The sequence below is a fragment of the Rhodnius prolixus genome, unplaced genomic scaffold (assembly GCF_049639745.1).
Source record: "Rhodnius prolixus isolate KJV_2025 unplaced genomic scaffold, Rpr scaffold_10, whole genome shotgun sequence".
NCBI lineage: Eukaryota > Metazoa > Arthropoda > Insecta > Hemiptera > Reduviidae > Rhodnius > Rhodnius prolixus.
In genome coordinates this window covers 14596391-14622055 of record NW_027411615.1, presented here as the reverse complement: position 1 = coordinate 14622055, position 25665 = coordinate 14596391, and the positions used below count along the sequence as shown (strand labels likewise).

The 25665-nt window shown below is 33.6% G+C and overlaps 2 protein-coding genes across 6 annotated transcripts in view; one reads left to right on the top strand and one right to left on the bottom strand.

Moving 5' to 3' along the window:
• Positions 1–25665, bottom strand: part of LOC141457119 (tachykinin-like peptides receptor 99D) — a 470553-nt gene that overhangs the window by 420279 nt on the left and 24609 nt on the right. The gene's annotated exons all lie outside the window — the stretch shown is intronic.
• The window catches only part of LOC141457118 (uncharacterized), a 55894-nt gene continuing 33946 nt past the window's right edge, over positions 3718–25665 (top strand). Inside the window, exons 1-3 of one of the 4 annotated variants that reach the window (XM_074133654.1) lie at positions 3718–4286; positions 20194–20252; positions 20464–20543. In XM_074133654.1, the coding sequence (XP_073989755.1) occupies positions 4199–4286; positions 20194–20252; positions 20464–20543 (227 nt within the window). In that variant the 5' untranslated portion in view covers positions 3718–4198. Of the gene's footprint in view, positions 4287–6535; positions 6683–12050; positions 12334–20193; positions 20253–20463; positions 20544–25665 lie in introns of those variants that run through there. The other 3 variants (XM_074133653.1, XM_074133656.1, XM_074133655.1) reach the window with 3 other exon arrangements.

Here is a 25665-nt window from a genome sequence, read left to right as displayed (position 1 = left end):
CTTTACAACCGTTGACAATTGATATTTACAAATGTGTTTGTACAAATCAACTTCAAATTTGATTTTTATCCATAACCGTAAATATCCATTTTGAGATCCTGAGTCGGAAAATTGTCTATGTGCGCTTGAGAAAGTGGTCTGTCTCCACGCTTTGGTACCCAAAAGTGGATACCAAAATAAAGTTATTGCCCGAATTGGTCAACTGAAAGAGTAAACTCTAGAAAGTAAATTTTGTATCTTTATATAACCATAAACCAGGGTCGAAAGACAACAACTGAAAAAGAAAAGGTACGGACAGATACATGATCCGTAAGTCCAGATGGGTTGAAGTAACGTCTTGCTAGTTTGTTGGGTTTCGTTTGCATTAACAATACGGATCTGAGCTGTGGGGCTCAAATAAACCTTCCAAAATCTCCCTCATCCAATCCTTCCAATCAAAAGTCCTCCTCCGTATTGTTAATGCTCCCTATTATGACTCTAACCTCACGCTTCACAAAGACCTAAATTTCCTTAATTCACCAAATCTATCCATTCACAGATTCCTCAATATCCACAGAAGCCTATCCTGTCATACCCAATTCAATAGCTCGAACTCTTTCCTGTGTAATCCATACTGATGATCCACCATTGCGACTCGCAGAGCGGATCCACTGATGGTTGATCAGGCCGAGCGGATCAACGACGGTGTCAGTACACCTGCAGCTGGGGCGGTTGAAATTATGTAAGTGGATGATGAAATCGCTTCTACATCGACAACGGACTGTATAGGCATAGATTGTGTTCGATCGTCGATTATGAATACACATTGGGCAGCAGCTAGTGCACGTTTCACTACGACGTTTGTCAACAATCCATTCGGACATAAGTGTGATGTGTGTGATCGTCTATTGTTTCTGCGCTCATTGAAGCTAACCAAAAAAAATTTCCGTATCACACACCTATAATTAATAAAGTTATATTGTAACACAGTAAGTTGAAAAGGTTTGGCTGGCAGTTAACTTTGGTTAGCATTTCATATTACAAAAATGTTACAAGTAAGTAGGTTGATAAGAGTTCAGCTTGTTTCTTTACCAAAGGTTTTGTTCTAAGCCATAATGATTTTACTTCGGTAGAAAACCAAAAAACAAAGAAAGGACGTTCCTATTTTACCACAGAAATGCTTCAGTGTACTAAAATACTAATAGAACTAATAATCCATTTGAATTTCTATGGTCTTTGAATTAATTGTCAAAGTAGATTACATAGAGGCCATGTAGGAATTTCGCCTAAGGGTATACAACTAGGAATTAACATTGTGTTGGAACACTAAGGTATTTATCACGAGTGTAAGTAATTATTGTGCACCAATTATTTCATTGCCTTTGTAAATAAACATATCTCACAAATAAATCAGTTTAAGTTTGGTCCTCTTATATCGAGGCATCAGTGAAAAGCGTTCTAAAATATTCACAAAACTTCCACTCTGCAATCATTACTCTTGAAATGTTTAAAATTTTCTTCAAATTAAGTTTTCCAATTGAATTTGAGCTTCTAAAGCAGCTCTGCTAACTAACAGCTGGCCAGAATGTTTGCTGAGATTCAACGCAACATTTTCGGCGGCCTTGATATTGTCAAGCATAAATTAATGTATATTTTTATCATAAATATTATACCCTTCGCTGCATAGCCATAGCCGTTTAGCCACAAGTTTCTTTCTGTTTGAATTATTTGTGTTTGGGGTAGCCATTTTGTTACTTTTTTTTTTTTTGTTTTTAATTCAGCACTTAAAAGAAATGTTTTTTGCTGTGACAGTGCAAAGGGAAATCAACAGAGAGCAATTCATGCATAGCAGAACTAATTTTTGGAATGAAATCCATTTATTGGATTTTTACAAACTTGTGGCTCCTCCACTCCTCTTAAAGGAGTTAAAAAAAAAGAGTTCAACAGGTTAAGCAAATATAAGAAACATTATCTAATTTTGATTATAAAAACATCATGCTGAACTAAAGAAAATTTTAATTTAGGAACTGAGATTACACATTTTTTTTTTTTTTTTGTATCCCACAAACTGCTTAATATTAACGAGTACACGCATTCGTACATAAAATGTTCATTAATAATGTTAACTTAAACAGATTTAAGCAGTTCAGTGCTTCAATTCTTATTACTGAATATTACATGGCGCAAACAATGGCTGATGTGCCAGCATATAAACTATTAGATAGGCAACACGGACATGTGATTGCCTCTCTGAATTCATTTCCCCACCCAACTGTCACGCAAAAATTTCTGAAATATGTGGTTATCACTTTTGCAGAAATTAACAACTTAAATTCTCGATAATGAAATAGCTTAATATTCCGATTAATGAGTTAATTGTTTCAAAGATTCTATTTTACGTTTTTTTTGAAGTTAGTTAAGATAAAAAAAAAACAAATTTAGTTAATCTTTAGATTTTCCTCAGAAATTACGTGTTTTGGAACAAACTTTAAGATTTTTAGAAAATTTTAGTTCACGGTTTATTTGACAGCCATGTAAATCCTTCGATGGAATGATAGCCAACTTAGTAGCAAAATAATAAAGTTTAGCCATTTTAATGGCAACAAAATCAGACAGAAAGCTGAGAACTTAGTAAAAGGAATTTAATTTTTCGCCCAATCGTAAAGTTTTCCAGCAGGCAAAGCACACAATGAAAGAAATTTTGTGCGGACACTGACATGATTTTTTTTATTAATTCCAATTTATGCAATGAAAAAGTTTATTGGAATTTAGAATTTAATTCATAAAAATCACGAGAAACCATAAAATTTATTGAATAAAGTACCACTTTCGTTCGATCAAATATTTCCATTTTTGGAATTTAACTTAAATTTTTAATTCCCATTACAGGCATTGTAGACTCACTTTATATTTAAAAGACAATTTAAATAAAGGTGAATGTTTTTGAGGTTGATTGCTAATATTTACATAACTTTTTTTAGGATTATGGTTAAAGATGCATAATGAGAGAAAAATTCCATTTTTTGCTTAGTATCTTAAAGTAAGGTTACCAGATTTTTTACCTGAAGTCCGAGGACATCTGGCAGCTCCATTTATACAGTTGATCGTAACCGTTGTCGTCCACTGAGAAGAGTTAAGTTTCTCAAAGTAAATTCAATACTACTATTATTATACTACTATAAATATAATTATTAATACTTGATTAATCATAATATTATTGTTCTGACACAATTAAAGTCACAAGTATTTTTGTGATGAATGTATTTTTTGTAATATGTCATCACTTGAACGTAAGTTTTGTAGCAAATTCTTGACAAGTCATAGGAAAGTTAGTAATGACAGCTAATGGAGTCATTCCGGGGACATTTTTCAATCGGGGACAGAAGTAAGAATTCGGGGACTGTCCCCGGGAAACGGGGGACGTCTGTCTGGTAAACCTTATCTTATATTATTATGCCTAAAGTAAAAGAAGTAAGTTCTGGGGGTGTGTTACTAAAATGGAGGAAAGACACACCACACACTATTCAGGTTATCCTGTTCATTCTGTGATTTTTTCTTCTAGTTTCATTTTTTCTTTTGTTTCAACTTTTGTTTTCTAAATTTATTTGAGTGATCCACACCTATTTCTTCCATTACAATACTCATTAAAAATTAAACGATATTTTTAAAAATATTTATTTATTTTAATTTAAGGGGCGTCATCATCTTAAGGTAACTGACGCCCGGAGCTTTCTTTCAGCGCTAGGTCGACCTTGGTAGCAGCCTGGATTCGAAACCGGGATCTACTTGTTGGAAACCACAGAGCTAATCTCTTCATTATTTTTAAATAACGCGATACTTTTTATTATTATGCTTCATTAATATTTTGTCAGTGAATAACGCACGAACTTTTATCCCCTCAGTGTAATGTAATTTATTGGCACTCAGGGCATTATACATATTATAAAGTCGGAGTTTGTATTAAAGGGAAAAGCGGAAATAAATCAGTACCCTACCCACACTAGATGTGTATCTCTGCTCTGTACAGCTTCATATACAACCAGTTGTTGCGTTACGGTGTTGGTTACATGTTAATAGAAGCGAAGTTAATGACGCATCTAGAAAGTCTCTCTTATTCATATGTTTGAGTTTAAAATGCATCCTTTAAAATAATTATATACAAAATTTAAATCGAGTTCTATTCCTAATTAGATGAAAAAATAAAAAAAAAAATGTAGAAATGAGTGTAATTTTAATTCTACTTATTATTTTAAACATTAAAAGTTTTATATCTTGTGGACGCCTTGATGACTTGCTCACCAATCTTGGTAAGTTGAAATACTTTGCTGTTTTGATAAGAAATAATAGTTTGATACCCAAAATTGTTAGAGATTTCTGTTTTTTTCTGTTCCAAATTTTTATAAAAATTCAGAATTTTCAAGAATTGATATTTTCGTAAATTTATTATTCATTAGTCTAGCCTCAATGAAGAAACATAAATACGGACGAAGATACTATAATAGTGGGGTTGCTATAGGTCTCGGTACATGGGGACATTTCCTAGTCTCTAAAATTATTTCCCAGAATCCACCGGAGAGCAACAAATCTTGGCTTTCGGAAGGACTTTCTCATTTTTTTAAAAAAATTATTGTGAACTCTGATTTGCTGGATGTAGATCTTGGAAACCAATACTTTTTCCTATTTGTTAATCTTTTCGGCGCGGAAATGTGCCTCTACAGAGGTACGGGTACAAGAGTATCGTTAAGTTAGAGGAGTATGGTCAATGATTATGGTTGACAAGCCTCTTGTTTTCTTATCAGCCATTAATGAGCACCCAATATTTTGGGGTGAAACATTTGGCTAAGTCGATAAGTCGCAGGAAACTCGAAAGTTTATAATTCGATTGAATTCCATCAAGAGGTCGTGGACTCAACGGTCAAAAATTGCTCCACCAAAAATATCACTTGAATGAAAGGATCTTTTAAAATTCTGAGATTTATTCGAAAATGAGTCCATAGTTTTTCTATAATTTTTTCCATATTTAATGCACTACTGTTCTACATCTCTTTTCTTCATTGGAGTTAATTATAGACGAAAACAAAGTTCCTTGAAATTCTATACTTGAATATAATTTTAATACAATATTTAATTTTGAAAAGATAAGAAAAACTGTCTTAGAATTTAAAGTGGAATTTATTGTTATTGTTGTTACGATATCTAATTATTTGTCATGATGCATCTTGGGTAATATAATGGTTTCCTCTTAATAATATTTTGTGAAAGAAAATAATTAGATTTTCTACAATATTTATTTCTTTCATCAACAGAATTGTTTGTTTTCAAGAAGGACTAATTCAATTTAAATAAATTTACTTCCTGTAAAGTAGAATCTACTACATAATCGTATTGAGCTTACAGAGAAATAAATTTTATTTGCATTGCATTCTTTCTCTGGAAAAGATAATGAAAAATTCCACTAACAAACTTCGGTTGTAATCACACTATTAATAAACGAACTCATCTAGAAAGGCTACTAGAAAGGAAAGGGTTTATTGCATTGACTGAACCCTCTTAACGTAATGTTTTTGTAACGTTCTATTGCTTTCCAAAAGAGGAAGTGCTGCAAAGGTGTGAAATAGTCGAATTTCCGTTTCTAATTTGGTATTTATTTGGAGATTCTCTATTAAAAATTGTGTTTTTAGAGCCAAATTATGTGTGTTTTTATAAAAATTAAGAATGGCAGATTGCTCCAAATTTTTGTTTTGTATTGCTCCAGATTTTCCAAAGTTTCTTTTTAAACTCCATAATTTATTAACTCTTGCGTTCATTCTAAGAGAAGGTTAAGTCTAAGAGTTCTTTCAAGATCATCCAATGGAGCAGGAAAGATGTAAAGAACATAGTATAGCGCTGATTACTGGACTTACGAGAATATCTGCTACTCACCGCTGATTTCATTATGAAGATAATTCAGCAGATTCAGTGACAACGGTGTTTATATTTGCAAAAATTTAATTGACCAAGATTTATACAAAGAATGTACAAAATATGAATTTTTTAATCCACTACTGCAGTACCTGATTAAAGTGAACTTCATTTTAAGGTAAATTTTCTAAACGTAAAAGAAACAGAATGGACAATTCAAATGTCCGTTTTCTGTCTTTAAAATATCTCTAATATTAATTTCATATGTATGTCCAACCTGTCTAGACCCACGGAATGGAAATTCGGAGCTCAGCCATATTTGTAATTTCCAAAATCCAATCTTTTCTTTCAAAAAAAACTCCGTCGAATCGCTAAAGCTTCTTTACATTATTTCTAACTCCATCTTGCACTGAGATCTCCTTGTTTCCTATGTTTCTAAATCTACAAGATCTTGCTTCGCTAAGTTCCAAGACTCTGTTTACTCATCTTCTAACCGTTTAGTTTCTCAACTTACTGCATTACCGGAAAATCCTCCAAGATGGTTGAAGCGCTACTTTGTAAGACTACTTCCTTTAAGTAAAGTGAAAAAAAACTTTTAAGAATAAATTACTATTCTCTGCCGCTTCCAAAAAAATATATATGTAAAAGTGCCATCAGAGGGGGCTGCCGACAACGCTACACAGCCTGAATGTTAGGTTATAGTCTAGGAAGGTTTAGCGAAATTTTAGAGTGTTTACGTTACAGTTTTTCATAGTGTTTAACGACGGTGAAATATAACTAGTAATTTAATTATTCTTTACAGGTATTTTATTGTTTTAATTATTTATGTATGTATGTATGTATTAATTTATTTATGAAATTATATTCTTTAGAGAATAATAAAATCTGTTTTTGAAAACCGTCTTACATATACATACATATATACTTATATTAAAAAATAAATAAATAAAAAAGTGTTACTTAAATTTTAAATGAAGTCATTAATATGTTACCCTTAATGAGTTTTAATAAATCAAGGTCAGATTACATTCAAACTGTGTGAATCACAATGGGCATTGTCAATCAGACCTTGGTGTGACAAACAAATTATACTTGTTCATATGATTTTTGTGTGTTTGTAATTAGTAATTTGTAATGTTAACAATCTAACCTTCTCTCCTGAGCTCAGCGAATTTTGCAGAAGTGGAAAATCTGTCAGAATGAAAACTTCCTCAAATATGGTCAAAAAGATGTTTTATTTTCTTGGATAACGGCCCAATTGATTCAAATTTTTAGATTACATTCCGAAAGAAATCAGCGTCTTAATTAAATAGGCAATAATGACTTACTTTATAAATGAATGTATTAGCCAATTGGTTAACGAACTAGATTCCCATTTGGAGATCCCAACTGCCGGTCCTTATAGTTTCTCTTTCTAGGAGCTTAGCCCCAGGAAGTGTTCACTCACGAAGGAAATTTCTGCGCTACGGGTTGTTTAGTCTGCATGGAGAGTTGTCTGAATGGTATTAGGGACTATACGGAAAGAATTAAAGAAGATGTACTTTATTTCTGGTAATTTACCTAGGTTTGCTGTTTTACCTGAGTAATGTTCTGATCGAAGTGGGGTGAGCTTTGTGACTTAGAACGGGGCATCAACAATTTGTCTGAGAAACTTAGATTGGAACGTCTGTATTAACAGTTTTATTTAACTAGGCTACAGAGTTTTAGTCCATAAGTCAACAAGGGGTTTGATTGCAGAGTTTGTGTATAAGTGATTTTAGTTCTGTAGGTAGTTTAGATCTTCTCTAAGTAGTCTGTGAAGAAGTTTTGCAGGTTTAAAATAATTTTTATAAATATCTGAGGATATTGTTAAGATTAGATTCTATCTGATCACTTGGAATTGAAATTGATACAAAATTTAGTATACCTCACCAGTTTATAAATAACAAAACGGGGTTGCTGTTCTGTATATATTTTCTAGTAGAACCACTATCAATGCAAACACATTTATAAGATCTATTACAGCAAAGAATTTCGATTTAAGGCAACATATGTTGCAGCTATTCTATATGCAGCATTGGTAAAGAAATCAGTTTTTGTAAAATATTATGTAAAAAACATTCTACATGACCTTATTAGAATTATTCGTCAGCAACATAAAAGTCGTTCTGGATTCTTTAATAATTCAGAATAATATTTAGAAATCTTAAAGAGAATTAATACCATAGAAAAAGTCTTAATCGTTAGGGTGTTCTGCCTTTCGGGATTTAGTGGCAATGTGGGGGGCCGATTGCTTGGCTCGGGAGAATACCTGTGGATTTATGATAGAACCCGAATCCAATTGTGGAATTGAACAATGGCTTGCCAGTGCAGATATTGAAGAATAGTACAACTAGCAGCAGAAATAGAAAACCCCAGGCCAGAAGTATAGCGACTCTACCAAATTTATTACCGTGTAACTACCAAACCGGATATTTAAGGAGTCATTATGGATTAAAGAAACAAGTGCATCGCGTAGGCTTGGCGGAGGACATCTATGTAGATCCTGTCAGGAGAAAGAAGGAATGCACTTCAGTACCACGAGACGCTCTTCAGAGATGAAATATACTTGTACACGCCTCCATTATGTTGCCAAGAAGTCTCTCACCAGTATCCTAAGCTAAACAGACAGGACTGGACTTGTTGTTCTATCTAGAGGATGACACAACTGATTCTGGCTTTCAGTACAACTCCCATGGAATCTAATCTAATGTGATACATATTATTTTAATAACCTTCCACAGTGGTTGTTCCAACGACATAAACACTCGTCAGTCACATTCATTATAAAAGAAAATCAAAGCAGACTATCACCGCAATTGCTCTCTGAGATCATTAATATTACAAAATTAGGTTAATGGCGATAAAATTTTAAAATCCAGCCTAGTTTGTTGCAAAACGGCAATACGTTTAAGTTAATGAAACGCATAAAAACTAACTCAGCATGTGGACGAGTGCTATATAAATATTGTAAGTAAATATTTTTGTATATTGATTGAGCATTGCCGAGTTAACAGTCTGGATTTCGATTTCGGAGTTACATATATATTAATGGCCCAGAGGAGCTTCAGATTGCTCGGTATTACTTACTCTACATATACCTTGTTTTTTTCTTTTTTAAACCTTCATTCCCTCGGGCATTAAAATTCAATTTTCCCAAACATAAAAAAATATTGAAATAAAAGCGAACTATGATACAGGAAATTTCCCTTCTAAGTTCATGGATGGTTTTCACTAAACCTCTTCCACTGCCGTCAATATCTTCCAAATAAATTTTCGTGTTCAGTGAATACAAAATAATAGTTTTTCAGAAGTTATAGTTGTATCGGAGCTAAACTATCAGACCCACATTTTCTACTTGTTAACTTTTAATTGCTAATTTTACGCCATTTTCATACAATAAATGTCATATTTATTTTATATTCATTTTTATGAACCATTGTTCGATCCGGCGGTGGTATATTAATGAAAGAGGTTCTGAAAATAGGTGTACCTATTTTGGTATATACTTCATTTTAAATTGGCGTATGGAGTCATATAATAGGGAACATCTTGTGAGGCAAGATGGGTTTTCAGACTACTAAAAGAGCCACCACAGAGTAAAGGAGATCGAGAGAATTGTAGATCATTGTTTTCTTCATTGAGAATTACATCTTCTGCGTCTCTCTTTATTTAAAGAAACTTGGGCAATACTTCAAGTTTCGATTTAACTTCAACTTGATATACGTATCCCCTTCTAAAGATTGAATCTACAATCTACAATTGGTCAAAATTTCATGCAATTCGAGACTGTAAAAAGTTGAAATTTAACCCAAAAAGAATAGAATTTTTAGAGGCAAATAGTATTAGTGCACAACGTATGGGTTTCTATTTTAGAGTATTGGAATAACTATCATGTGGTTTGTGTGTTAAGAACATTATTAGTATTCAGAATTGTATGTTAAGTTTTTGGTTAATTTGGTATCTGGTTTTGGGGTTTTGGATCTGGAGAAGCAGACAAAATGTGAAATGAGTTATGAGAGAAAAAAACTCCGTTGCACATAATCCTGGTGTTTGATCTGGATCCAATCAAGTAGAATAACTACATCAGATGTAAGGAAAATATTAGATTTAACCGTATAAAAAGATGGGTAAAAACAAATTTTACCCCTTATGTGTGATATAATACATCATAAAATTCCTAATGCACGTATTCTTAACACGTTTGGAAAAACAATACTAAACTTTCTGAAATAGTATTTATGAAGTATTTACTAACTGGCTAAAGTTCATGTCACAGCTAGATTATGTATTGAAATGCTTTTAAATTTATAACCATACATCAGCATAATACAATTAAATTATTATTCATAGCCGCGAGATTACAGGTTTTTATTATTTTTTTTAGTCCACTTTGAGCAGTTAAACTTCTACATTTAGCATGTGTTTATTAAATGTTTTAGAACTAGAAGATCTTATTATGTACGAGGTGTGTTCAAAAAGTAACGGGAATTTTTAAATTTCGCGGGTTTGGAGAGTCTGATTGTAAATTTTTTTTTTTTTATTATGTTGGTACACATGCCCCTGAAGTACGATAAAATTTTCAGTAATATTCATTGTTTACTTCTTAAGTGGCAGCCGTTAAGGTTAGACGTGTTTTTCGAGCTTGGCGATTTTTGTTTGTTAAAAAAAATGGATCAAAGAATTTGTATTTAAACTTAATTTAAATAAAGTGTAATAAAGTGTGTGAAATGTTAATAAAGGCATATGGTGAGTCTGCTATGAGTAAAACAAGGATTTACGGGTGGTATAAGCGTTTCCAAGATGGCCGCGAAAACGTTGAAGATGAACGACCTGGACGTCCAAGCACATCAACAACCGATGAAAACGTGAAAAAAGTGAAAGAAATGGTTATGAACGATCGCCGAATCACAATCAGAGAAGTCGCTGATGATGTTGCCATATCAATTGGCTCATGCCATGAAATTTTTTCGGATGATTTGGGTATGAAACGTGTGGCAGCAAAATTTGTTCCAAAATTGTTGAATTTCGAACAAAAACAGCGGAGAATGGAAGTTGCTCAAGAGTCACTCAATGAAGTCGACAACGATGCGGATCTACTGAAACGTGTTATAACAGGTGACGAAACATGGGTTTACGGATATGATGTCGAAACTAAGGCTCAATCGTCCCAGTGGAGGCATTCTGGATCGCCAAGACCGAAAAAGGCTCGACAAGTGCGGTCGAATGTGAAGGTTATGCTCACTGTGTTCTTCGATTTTAATGGCATAGTGCATCATGAATTCTTGCCACAAGGTCAAACAATCAATAAGGAGTACTACCTACAAGTTCAACGCCGTTTGCGTGAAGCAATCCGAAAAAAACGCCCGGATTTGTGGCAAAACAATTCATGGATTTTGCACCACGATAATGCACCTGCTCACACTTCATTGCTTGTTCGTGAATTTTTGGCCAAAAACAAAACTTTAACGATGCCCCAGCCTTCATATTCGCCAGACATGGCTCCATGTGACTTTTTTCTATTTCCAAACATAAAGAGAACATTAAAAGGCCGTCGTTTTACAAGCATAGATGACATTAAAAGCGAATCGCTGAAAGAGCTGAAAGCTATCACAAAGATCGAGTTTCAGAAGTGTTTCGAGGATTGGAAAAAGCTCTGGCACAAGTGTATTGTATGCGAAGGGGACTACTTTGAAGGCGACATTAATGTAGATGAATAAAAAAAATTTTTTCAAAAAACGAAAATTCCCGTTACTTTTTGAACACACCTCGTATAATAATGATAGAAGACCAGCCAAAATGTTCTCCAAGTATTACCTTATAGAAGTCTACATCTCCTTTCAAGAAAAAGTTATTCACAAGTTCACATGGTCCAGAAATCAGAATCTCTAATAGGTTAAATCTTGTTGAAACATGGTAGTTCAATAAAGCTCAGCCAATATGTAGTTCTACAATAAGAACTCCAAGAAGAAAGCATCAGGAATTTTTGTGTTTATAAAACTCAACAATAAACTAGAAGACGAATACTTTATAAATCTATTTGTTAAAGGAACCAAATTGTCAATAACATCATCTCTCTTAAGAATCTTCTAATTATTAAATTATCTAAATTCCTATGTGGAGCCACTAACAAAGCTTTCTGTGTGGGTTCAAATGACACGTTAACAAGAAATAGCCCACACTCCAAGGAGACGCCCAGTTTCTCGGAGACTCCCAAAGCAGTCACTCCATTGCGGCCAATCATTCGCCTTATATCGAATAACCTCGCACCGAATAACCTACCCCAAACTTCTCTCTCTCTATATTTTTTTTTAATAATGACTCTCAAAGGATTATCTCAATCCAGATTATAATTGTCCTCAATTTGAGTACAATTCTTACACCATCTCCGCAGGCCTACACCAAGGACTACGATGAATCCACTTGGACGTAGAGGTATAAAATAATTGTTTCCATTATTAAAATCATTTAGTATACACATCTAATAGATTCAAAAGTTTGCAAAAGATATCTTGAATTTACAAATATACGTAGCAGATTTCAGCAATTATTCTTTTTTTTTTGTTTATAATCAATGGAATTTAAACATCTTTAGTTACAGTTTCAGTAGATTAATCTACAATGTAGTCTAGTAAAACTTGCAGAAACCAAGCAAAAGTCATTATAAAACACCGACGTTGCAGATAGGGTCAACGAACCATTACTTTTTTTTAAAAAAAACAAACACTAAGTTTATTCGAAACTGTCTAAATGAAATTTATTACAGCAATTTCTGACCACACAATAGAGGTCGATTTATCTCGGTGCACATTCATTTTTTGCTATTAAACTTCCAACATACATCCCATTAACTATTGCTCACTATCTTCCTGGAACAAATCTAATTTTATTTAAAATATAACTAATAAATTACATTCCCGTTATTGTTATCTTATTTCCCTTGTTGTTCTGCTGTTATTATCTTTTCTAATTATATTTACTGAATTTCGATTTGTCGACATGTTTACTGCTTTGTTGCATTTCTAACTTTTTGTTACTTCCTTAAGAGAAAGTATTTGTGATTAAAATATGTACTGAGGAAAACCTGCGGATGGAACTTAGAAATAGGGAGATTTGCATCTTTTCGGACAGCCAGGCTGCGCTGAAGGCCATTGTTTTCTTCAGAATTAGAATAAAGGCCCTAGAACTACTGGCTCGGCACAATAAAGTTCGGTTGGAATGGGTGCTGGGGTCTTGTGGGAATCAAGCGGAATAAAACAGCCAATCAGCTGGCCAGGAACGGAGCTAACACTCCTTTCATTGACCCGGAGCCTGCCCTGGGGATCACCAAGGGTTCGGCTCGTGCGGCTCTTAGAGATTGGATTTGGGGGGAGCACGAAAAGAGCTGGGTGATGTCCTGGGGTTAAACACAGCAAGACTACGTTGCCTTTGGCTGTGTAAGCAAAGAACCAAAGAGACTCTGGGCTTGGATAGAAATCAGATTACGCTGATTACAGGCCTATTCACAGGGTATGGCAGGTTCAGGAAGCACCTGCACAAGGTGGGGCTTATCAGCTCGGAACCGCTGTGCAGACTGTGTCAGGAAGAGGAGGAGACGGCCTCTCACCTGTTGTTCGATTGTGTTGCAATCGAGAGACTGCGCTATCTTTGGAACTTTGAGGCCAAAGGAGATAGTAGCGCAGAAGGAACTGGTAGGGAAAGTCCTCAACCTTTTTAGACGGGGAGGTTTCAACTACTAGACTTAAAGGGGAAGGCACAATAAGCCTCTTGTGGCTGCGGTGCCGTGGGGCGCAGGTCCCGTCCCGTTTTTCCTAATCTAATCTAATCTAAGAGAAAGTATGACAATTGCGATGATTTTCTATTTTGACTTTTTTGGGGGAATAACTTTTTAAAGATTCTTTGCTCTACCGAGACCATAAAACGGAGAATAATTAATTAAGAACATCCAGACGGTCTTGCAGGCCATCAAGAGTCCCATGAAATTTGTACCAAGCTAGTGTGATACTGCATTGATACTGATGAGAATTGGTAGTTAGAATAAGATCTTCCTCGCCTGGATACCTGAACATTCAGGATACTAGGGCAATGAGGTGGTGGTTAGCTTGACATGAGAAAAATCCGACGCATTTTCTCACAGGACCTGAACAAAGGATGATTAGTGAATAAAAAAACAGGTCGCCGAAGAGGTTGGAGGAATCTCAGTTAAAGGCAGGTGAAAAGATATTATCAGCAGCCCAAACATCCTGCAACATTAATCTAGCAAGACGTATCCTTTTCACGGGCTGTTCTAGATTGAAGAAACTCTTGCATCATAATGGCCTGGCAGAGGAGGCTGGATCAGGTTCTGCCTGAAAGATGAATTTGAAATGGCACTGTACGTACGTCAGGATGAAAGAATTAGTGTGCTTCAGGATTCAATTTTGTGGAGTCTGTCTAATAACTTCTTTTTAAGTTCCCAATATTGCTAAAATTCTTTCTTTCCAAAATAAGTTTTCGTCCTTCCCATTGAATTATTCACAGGATTCTCAACGTAAATATTTTTGCAAGACTGGGGTGTTTTCTTTTGCGTTGGAAGGCCTAGGATTTTTAGGGTTTACTGCACGTCATCTGGACATAAATACAGGACTTACTGCTCATTGATTTCGAATACTTATTTATAACTGTTGATTAACCAGCTAAAAACAATTACCTAATTACTATTAAATGCTTTAATTATAAGTATTTAAAATGATTAGGTAAACAATAAGCCTAAAACTACGTAAGTTTGAAGCAAGGGTAACTTTTACTCTAACTAATCTTTAAGAAAGTTATGCGGATAAAGAACTTCGTTAAGTTGATGTACAGTCTTTCTGATACATTTACCAAACTTTATTATAAAAGCTTCTTCACTCATTAGTACAGAATAGCCTAGCGTGCTTCTTCAAGTTGATTACACCATCGCAGCTAGAGTCGTGTAAAAGTAGTTCACTTTATATGTTCACTTTTCACTTCACTACTTTATATGTGTTTGAGTTATTTTTCGCTAAAAAATTCTCGCCTCATTAGAAATAATGGTAATAGCAAAAATGTATTCTGAAATCATAATTTGAGAAGGTTCAAAATTAAATCATTCTTCTGAGATTAACAAGTTTGGCCATTTAGTACCGGTGTTACATATCCGCAGGATCCGGTAAGATAACTCTCCCTCTGTGCGATACATGAATTCTTCGAGGATTTGCCAACTTTGTTGTTTGCATTTACAGCAATCTGTGAACGAGTAGGTTTACTAAATCTGTAGTTTTATCACATTTTACTGGACACGCCAGCAGATAGGTAGTAACAGATAAATTTCTATTTTCTGTTCCGCAACTTAAGCAAAATGTGGGAAATTTTCCCATTATTAGTTAACTTTTAACTTGTAAATAATAATTTTAAAAATTGCTGTGATTCTTTCTAACAAAACAACTTGGGAAAGTCGCTTTAACATCATTAAAAATGAGTAGTCACTTTAATAAGAAATTAAAAATTTACCTAGGGTAAAGTGCATAATTTCATGATAATATTTAATATGAAGACAAAGATACCTCCTGTGAGCATATCGTTCGTATTGTTTTCATCTTTTGAATTGCAACATTCTCACAACAATAAAGGCAACATCGAGGAAGGAATGACCAGCCACTCCTACTTTACAAAATAGTGAATAGAAAATATACAAACAAAAGTTTGAAAAACAATACTAGAAAATAAAGTAGATAAAAGGTGCAATGTACTGGAGCAACAAAATGAAAGCGAGGGTATCGTCATCGCACAATATGCCCTAAACTAGTGAACCTGGCAAACCAAAGTTCCAGATGGTTTTTGTTTGTGGAGAAACACACAACTAGTGCTTTGGAATAAGTGTATGTGTATGTGTAAATGCTGAAGTTTGTTAGGTATACTAGTTATATCGATGTCAAATAAATCATCTGACAAAGATCGGACATTCGATAGCACGACCGTGATCACTAAATCTATGTTCTCACTCAACCATGTGTTATATTAAATTAAGGTAGAATTTTTGTTAAACTGATATTTCAGTTAAATGAACAAATCTAGCATAGCTCTTTCCATTCAATTTTTAAACACGTGTACATACAGATTTAATCTGAGCCAAAAGACCAAGAAGCCTTGAATTGTATTTGAAAGTGTATGTAAGATTACTGCTAAGCTAGGACGAATTATCTATGAATATATGGCAAGCTTGTAACACTGATATATTTTGTATATTTGCCAGTATCGAGTGGAGCTCGATATGTACTAAGAAATATAGAATTAAATGCAAGTAATGGAATGAGGAGCGATGTAGAATGATTTATGAGAGCGTGGTAGTTAATGGAGGGAGGCCTTCTTTTTGGAATAGTTGAAGTATAAGGCAAAATAGACAAGCGAACTAGGCGCCACGGTAGCCGAGCGGTTAGAGGCGAGGACTGTAAAGCTAATGTGTATTTGGTAATAGGTTCAATACCCAGGTCTAAGCCTTGGATTTTATTTAATGTTAAATATGAGAACTTTGTTGTAAAGTGTGTTTGTTATTCGCCTCCGTCCATGATTCCTAATTTTGGTAGTTAGAAGTGAAACCTACCTTAAAAAGTAGGTATTACTTTACTAGTAGGTATTACTTTACTTAACTTTTTAGAGGTAAGCGACCATTCGAATAGTAGCAAGCTATGTTAGCGCAAATTTTGGTTCAAGCAGAAGTTTTAATAGAACAATTGTTTTCTCTCTCGAATGCTTTTCCGTTCTTCTTTAACTTTTTCTATTACAACTGTATTTCCAAGAAATGACATTTGAATAAATATTTCATTGCTTTAACTCTTTTTTATTCTGTCACGAACTTTCGACAAGCAAAACGTTTAAGAAAAAACTAACACGTGGATTTTATTGCAAAAATGTGTGTGACCGCGCTTGCTCGTTGCTTTCTGTTGATTTTCCATTAAACTTCGACCAGAAAAAAGTATATATGTAAATTAAAGAAAAGGCTTACTGGCAAACAGGTACACTATGAAGTGAAGAGTAAGCAACTCAAACATTTTTATGAGTGGTAATAATTGTGGAGTTTGATTAAAGTGGAGACTGGAAATTATGAGTTCTGAAAGGAGCGAGCCAACTCTCAATATTATTTGTTCCATCAAGGGAATGTTGAGATGGTGGATGGCACTGATGTCAATGTCTGCTAATCGTTTACCACAAATATGTTTTCTTAGATCGAATGAAATAATGAATATTCCCTCTGTGCCTTTTAATTGGGCAAGTGAATTAAATTATTATTTGCCTACTATAGGTGCGGACGATATTTGGCGAGCTGGTGACTTAAATGTAACTAAAAACAATTATCTTAATTTAATAAGGGCTTTTAAAAAGAATTTAATGGGAAAAGATATTCAGTTTGTTTTGAATTCTAGATTTAATACTTATTTTCGATTAATTAAATACTTCAGTTTAATAGAACAGGAAGAACAATACATTAATCTGAATATGAGCTTGAATAAAATTAGAATTTTGGCCCAGGTTGGAATGGCGTCTGAAAAACAGAACAGAATATTGTTAGGATCAAATTCTTACCATTTCAAAAGTGATGATAATTGTAAACTGTGTTCGAATGGTAAAGATACTTTCATTCATTTCTTATTGAGATGTAATTTGTTGGTTCCATTTAGACTGGTATATCTGAGTAAATATATTCCTGATAATGATGATGCAATAATTTTAGAAAATTTGTTGACTTTAGGCAGGAATGATCAAAAAATCTCAGATATTTATATGTATTTGGTAAAAGCATTAAAGCTTAGAGAGATTATCATTGTGAATTGTGTTTAGAAATATTTTCATTTGTATATTATTATTTATATAAATTTAACAATAATTAAGTTAATAATGCATTATATTACAGTAAATTACTATAAATGATAATAATAATGGATTAAACTAGCGAGAGAAGTGAAGTAAGAAATAATGGTTCTGTTTATGTTCTGAAGTTTATTTTGTTCAGAGTTCATTTTGTTTGTATACCTGGTTAGAATATTTTGTTTCTTATTTTTTCTTTTCTTAGATTTTTATGTACTGCTAATTAAGTATTGTGTATTTTTGGTTTAAAAATCTTATACAGAGTGATCCATTTAAAACGCACCAATCGCAAATAACTTTTTAAGAAAGCGGAATTTCGAAAAAACTCATGAAGTAAACTATATGTTTTTTTCGGTCTAGTTTTCAAATTTTTCACCCCCAATGCTGTATCTTTATTTTTGGCGGAGTTACGGCCAAAAACCCGATTGGGGTTACATAAGGACCACTGGTTTTGACAATCATTATGAAAACTACATAAAAAATTGTGAAAAATGACGTTGACCCCGTTTCGATATCTCTAATATTTTTTGAGATATTTAAGATCAAATTTACTATTTCATCAACCCGTGAACGGTTTTCAATATTAATTTTCCACCAGAAATACACGTTTTTGGAGGTCCTCTGACTACAAAAATATTATTTGTGAAGCAAAGATCAAAAATAATAAAAATTAAACATTTTAAAAATGTAGTGCAATGTAATGGTTATGGGTGAGTCAGAATAAATTTGTTTTATCATCAAATAAAAGCAACCAACACATCATTTTAATGTACCCAGTATGCAAGACTTCTTGACCTATGATTGCGGTAAGAATATCTTGCCAGGGATGGGCGGGTGTTGGTGTAGTGGTCAAGAGCGTGGCTTTGTAAGTGAGAGATCCCCGATTCGAATCCCAGTCATTCTTATTACTTAAAAAATATGAATCCTTTTTTTAATAAAGTGTAGTCATACGCGGGATTCGAATCGGGGATCTCTCACTTACAAAGCCACGCTCTTGACCACTACACCAACACCCGCCCATCCCTGGCAAGATATTCTTACCGCAATCATAGGTCAAGAAGTCTTGCATACTGGGTACATTAAAATGATGTGTTGGTTGCTTTTATTTGATGATAAAACAAATTTATACTGATTCACCCACAACCATTACATGTTGTAAAATCTTCAATTATTATTATTTTTTTACTTTGGGTCACCAAAAACATTTTTTGCAGTCAGAAGACCTCCCAAAATTTGTATTTGTGGTGGAAAACTAATATTGAAAACCGTTCACAAATAGACAAAATTGAAACTTTGATCTTAAATATCTCGACTAATATTTGGCATATCGAAACGGGGTCATCGTCATTTTTCACAGTTTTTTATGCAGTTTTCTTAATCACTGTCAAAACTAGTGGTCCTTAAGAAAACCCAATCGTGGTTTTGCCCGTAACTCCGCCAAAAATGAAGATACAGCATTAGGGGTGGAAAATTTGAAAACTAGAACAAAAAAAACATATAGTTTACTTCGTAGGTTTTTTTCGAAATTCCGCTTTCCTAAAAAGTTATTAGCGATTGGTGCGTTTTAAATGTATCACCCTGTATATGTATGTAACCGTAAGAGGCTCTTAGCTATGAAATTTTTTATATTTCTATAAACTACCAAATAAATAAAATTATTTGTTCTACTAAATCAGGACACTTTAGAAAAAGCATACATTATAGATTATAAGGCACCGTACGTTCAGCTTTCAGAATGAAGGACGAATACAAATGAAAAATGACATCCTGGAACATGGCGCTTGCTTTCAACCTCTATTTTATCGCACTATCTTTGGTCTACCGTACATTCATTAACCTTACTCCCGTCCATTAAATACAAAACGATTTTACAAGGTTTACATGATTTTGCTTTCAAAACCAGTGAACATTAAAAAAAAAAAAAAAAACGAATAAAATATAGAGTGGTAACAGGTGAACAAAAATCTATAGCAAAGTTTTTTATCTTTTATTTACAGATATTGCATTTTTATGTAGGACCTCTGGCTTCGAATAAATCCATACAGAAAATAAACACAAATATTGGAGTACATTAAAAACATTTATAAGGGCAAATAAAATGTAAACTCAGATTTGTTTATATAGTTATTTTATATAGTATTATTATAATTTTATAATTTAATAATAAAAAAAAGTAATGTAAAAATGTAAATTTTAAATAATTTAAAAAAATATAATTTCTAACTGGACCAATATTTTAACTTTTGGCTTAGAAATTAATATTTGATTGTTTACTTTACAGTTATAAAATGGAAATTACAAACTGTTGTGGCCGAAACGTCGAACTTAAAAGAACATTTTTTATAATAGCTAACAATTGCAAGTGCAAATTGTAATAACGGCCTAAAATCCAAATTATTAATGTTCATATTATTTTAATATCTTCTTTTACAGAAAGAAAAAGTGGCGCTGACCTTAGAAAACTGGAAGCTGCCATTGACAGACTAATTAAGGTAGACTTATAATTTAATTAAAACTTATTAAATAAAGCATCGTTTAAACTTTCTAAAAGATTATTAGATTAAAATATAAACGGTATTAACTTAAAGTTTAAAACAAAATAAGTACAATAAGAAATTAAAAAAAAGATTGTTTATACTTTTAATAAATATTAATCAATCAAGTTTTATTGAAATTATTTATAATGATGGTTTTATTTTACAGGGAACAAGTCAAAAGCTGTCTAACTACTCTACAGGAAATTACATGGTCCCTCTGCATTTTCATTCAAACAATTGTACTGTGTAAGTAACAGAGAACTCAACAAATGAGAATTTAAATAAATACTTATAATTTTATTTATTTATTTTGATTAAGCTTTATAAAATTCTTTATAGCTTTTCTTTATATAGATAAATAAGTAAAGGGTTAAGGCAATAGAATATTATTTTGCGGAAAGTTCATAGATGGACTATGTCCAGTCAGAGACAGATTGAGGTTAATTTATAGTGATTTGTTACAGTGTAAATATTTTTCATTTGATATTAATTTATTGATTAAACGGGAAAAATTGGATTAGATTAAATTGGTTTTGTAAATCTCTGCGAGTAAATAAGACGCTCCCTTCTAGATTATAATTAATAATTAAATAGAATGTTTTATAGAAGTTAGTTTTAGGTACATTCGTTTATCTTTAGTGGAAATGATAATAAATTTAATAAAATTAAAGATCGCTGGGCTGGCTAAAGAAGCCAATCTTAGCACACGGTACAACTGCCACTACTTCTGCGATTGCAAAACTCCTAATTTCTACCAGAAGAAGAGCCAATTATAACAACTTTTTTCTAACAGCAATGTAGTAAATCAGTGTTGTTGACCACTTGGTGACTAGTGCATAAAGTTGTTTTTTTGTGAACTTCTTTTCCGCGTTGATATCAATAATAGCGTGTGGAAAGTAGTCACGTGCAATGTGAAGGTCCGTATCTGTTTCTCCCATTACCAATACTTTTTCTAACGAATAAAAAGTAGTTACACAAAGTAGCTAACCTCAAAGAGCTTAAGAGTTCAAACTGGGAATCTCCCACTTACCAATTCATGATTCATAACCACTAGACAAATACCTGCCCCTGAGTAATACATAAATTTCCTTATGTCGAAGTAAATGTAAGGAAATATCAATCTGTGCTGATCAAATTAGATCATTCCAACATAGGAAGATTTTAAAGAAGTTTTGCACTAGTATTCAAGATTTATTTGTTCACTCAACATCATCTCTTCCTTGATTTTAGTTCGCTTATGAGTGTTAACAGGGTCGAGAATTTGGAATCCCCGCAGAACTAGATTAAATGTCTATGGAAGAAGCGGATTGTTGTGTTAGCGTTCAGTCTGCATTCTCAGAATCTTTCAGGTCTATGAATGAATGCAACAATACAACATTGGCAGTAATATAGATCTAGAAAAAAGTAGTGAAAAGTTCAGGCGTAGATATCAATGGTAATGTCTGTAGTTAGCGTTGTACGAGTTGTTGATAAAAGCTGCCGATATTGATAAAGTTGCTGGTCCTAAAATAGTCCTAAACCTCGTTTTCCAGAATATGATAATGAACCTAAATAATGGAAGAATGGACAAAACCAAGTACACGACGGTTGGTGTTCATAGAAATAACTTATACTAGTGGCAAAGGAATACTGTTTTTAGATAGACGGTTTTGTCTGTTCGAGTTTCTATACAGGGTGATCCATTTAAAACGCACCAATCGCTAATAACTTTTTAGGGAAGCGGAATTTCGAAAAAACCCACGAAGTAAACTGTATGTTTTTTATAGTCTAGTTTCCAAATTTTTCACCCCCGATGCTGCATCTTCATTTTTGGCGGAGTTACGGCCAAAAACCCGATTGGGGTTTCATAAGGACCACTGGTTTTGACAATGATTACGAAAACTACATAAAAAACTGTGAAAAGTGACGTTAATCCCGTTTAGAAATCCCTAATATTAGTTGAGATATTTAAGACCAAAGTTACAATTTTATCTATACGTGAACGGTTTTCAATATTAATTTTCCACCAGAAATACACGTTTTGGGAGGTCCCCTGACTGCAAAAAATGTTATTGGTGACGCAAAGTGAAAAAATAATAATAATTTAAGATTTTAAAACATGTAGGGCAATGTAATGGTTGTGGGAGAATCAGGATAAATTTGTTTTATCATCATATAAAAGCAATCACATCATTTTAATGCACCCAGTATGCAAGACTTCCTGACCTATGATACGGTAAGAATATCTTGCCAGGAATGGGCGGGTGTTGGTCTAGTGGTCAAGAGCGTGGCTTTGTATGTGGGAGATCCCCAGTTCGAATCCCGCGTATGACTACACTTTATTAAAAAAGTATTATGGTTTTTTAAGTAATAAGAATGACTGCATACGCGGGATTCGTATGAATCCACCAAAAATGAAGATGCAGCATCGGGGGTGAAAAATTTGGAAACTAGACTATAAAAAACATATAGTTCACTTCGTGGGTTTTTTCGAAATTCCGCTTCCCTAAAAAGTTATTAGCGATTGGTGCGTTTTAAATGGATCACCCTGTATGTGTAAATTCTTGATATGATATAAGAATTACAAGTTGATCGGTGAATTCTAGCTCATTTTAAAAATAAGCTCATCCCTAAAGAAACCAAAGATTTCCTTTACAGAATGTGTGGGTACAGCTAGATTCCTCCTGAGCCGGACAGACTGTCTTCTCATTAAGCTTTCATCCTGAATGCCTCAGAACCCAGACAATGTATACCAATATTATCATTATATTGCTCATCCTGGCAGTCTCACACTCCTTGAATTAACTTCTTAGGTCCTCATAACCAGTAAAACCTCTTGGTTGTCTGTGAATATTACCACTCAGGAATTCTCATGAACTCAGCGGAATAAATGAATTAAAACTAGCTCTGTTTGAAAGACTGACGCCAGTTTTACTCGGCTTACCGGATATCGCACCATGGATTAGCGCCGCACAACCCGGCTACCCCTTCTTTGTTTTTTGGAGTCATCCAAGAACCTCAAAGAGCTTAAAGTAATTACTTAAACAACAGTTTGAATCTTTCAGATTTTTGTACAAATTTAATTTAAAATGAATTGTGCCATTTCTTGTAAACTTGTTCTAGAAAGTCAACTTCAGCCATGTAATTTTAGTAACATATATCTGAAAATAGTAAAGTAAACAACGTTTCTTCAAAAAAAAAGAAAATCACGAACAAAACAAGAATAAAAAAGTTAAGTAGTAGTTACGTGTCAACAAAACTGTGGCAAATCCCTAACTTCTAAACTTGCTTAAAGATAAAGGCTAACCACAGCTATGGGGCAACAGCGGTTTAAAGAAGGGTCTGGCGAAGGTTTGGTTCACAACTCTAAAATATAGGCCACAAGAGTTAGCCGTTCATTATCCATAACGCTGTTAAAATTAAAATTTAATTGAAGGTAGTACAAGAGAGGTTAACGTTATTATAACTTTTAACTGTGATTAATTTACGAGTATAAAGAATTTGTTGATTTTTGAAGTATTAAATTCTCAAGTTTTTGAGAAAAAAAAAGGTAAAAAATACTACGTTACAAATATGTTTCATTTTTTCTTTATTTCATAGCATTAAAACGATTCATCCTTATCGACTAAGCCTATGTTTCAAAATAAAGGTAATTATTTTCTGTAATTTTGAGCAGTTCGATAAACCTTCAATCTCAAAGAACTAATTATAAAAGCAAAACTCTCTACAAATTTGTTTTGTAATGTGTATCGTATTGGACTTAACAAATTTATTATCAATTGTTTTCTTAAATTATGGCAGAAAATATTTTAAATAATAAAACTATGTTACTTAAGTATGAAGGTTGGGACAAATTAATCGAACAGTTAGGTTTGTGATAAGAATTCATTGGGCTCCCGTTATACAAAATTAAATCCATAGGATATGTACGGGCTAACTATATATATACATATATATTATATATTATATATGTAATATATATTATATATGTAATATATATTATATATTAAAGGAAGATCAGTTCATATTTGAGTAATATGGAGTTAAATGCTTTAGAGCTGTGTCCCAGAATATGAAACGTTACTCTTTGGACGTACATTAAGCTTTCAGCTAAGAAAATCTGTGTATTTTTATTAAGAAGTTTACCTATAATGGTTATAATATTATTAATTACAAAAACAATTAACTTTAAAGTGCAATTATTTTTTTAGTTCTAATTCTCTTGCCAAATTTTCAATTTTTTGTTTAAATCTTTTTAAAAATAATTTTTTGGTAAATGAGACATCAAGCAATTGAATTGTATCGGGTTGGCAAATAAGTTCGTTCGGTTTTTATTTTGGTACAGATTCATTCCGATTTTCTTTTTTTGTTTTCGGCGCAAGCGCAGAACTCGATTGTTCATTTGAAAGATTATGTTAAGCTTAACCTTTCTATGGATTTCGGTTTAACAAACATTACTATTGCGCTTGCTGCGTAGCTGTAAAGATGAAAGAAAATAAAGTGCATTTTCGTCATATTTTGCTCTATTATTTTAAAAAGGGCAAACGAGCTGCAGAGGCTCATAAAAAGATATGTTGTGTTTATGGTGATGAAGCCCTAACAGAACGCGTGTGCCAAAAGTGGTTTGTCAATTTCTGTTCTGGAGATGTTGACATTAATGATGCGCCCCGTTCCGGTCACCCGACCGAGATTAATTCAGATGATGACAAAGGCGTAATCGATAAAGATGCATGCGAATCGGTGAGAGAGATAGCACCAGCACTTTACGAGCTCCAAAAATCATTTGCGCCGGCTGGGATACGTTTCTCGGCTCAATTTATGGGTACTGCATGAATTAACCGAGGCCAATTTAGCCATTCGCATATCCATTTGAGATTCGTTGCGGAAACGTCAAAAAAATACCCATTTTTAAAGCGGATGGTAACAGGAGATGAAAAATGGATCGTCTACGATAATGTAGTGTGTAAAAGATCATGGAAGCACTGCAGTGAGCCGCCGCAAACAAGCTCGAAGGCGGAATTGCATCCGAAGAAGATTATGCTCTCCGTATGGTGGGATTATAAAGATATCATCTATTACGAGCTGTTACCGTCAGGCAAAACAATTGATTCAACCGCATACTGCTTGCAGTTAACCAAATTGGACCATGCAATCCGCGCAAAACGTCCAGAATTGGCAAATCGCAAAGGTGTCGTCTCCCACCATGACAAGGCCAGACCGCATACGTCATTGACCACTCGGAATAAACTGCTGGGATGTTTTCCCTCATTCTCCGTATTCAGCGAACCTGGCACCTTCTGATTATCATTTATTCTGATAGTTGCAGAACTCCATAAACGGAAAAACTTCGATAATGAGAAGACTGTCAAAAAACATTTTGATTTGTTTT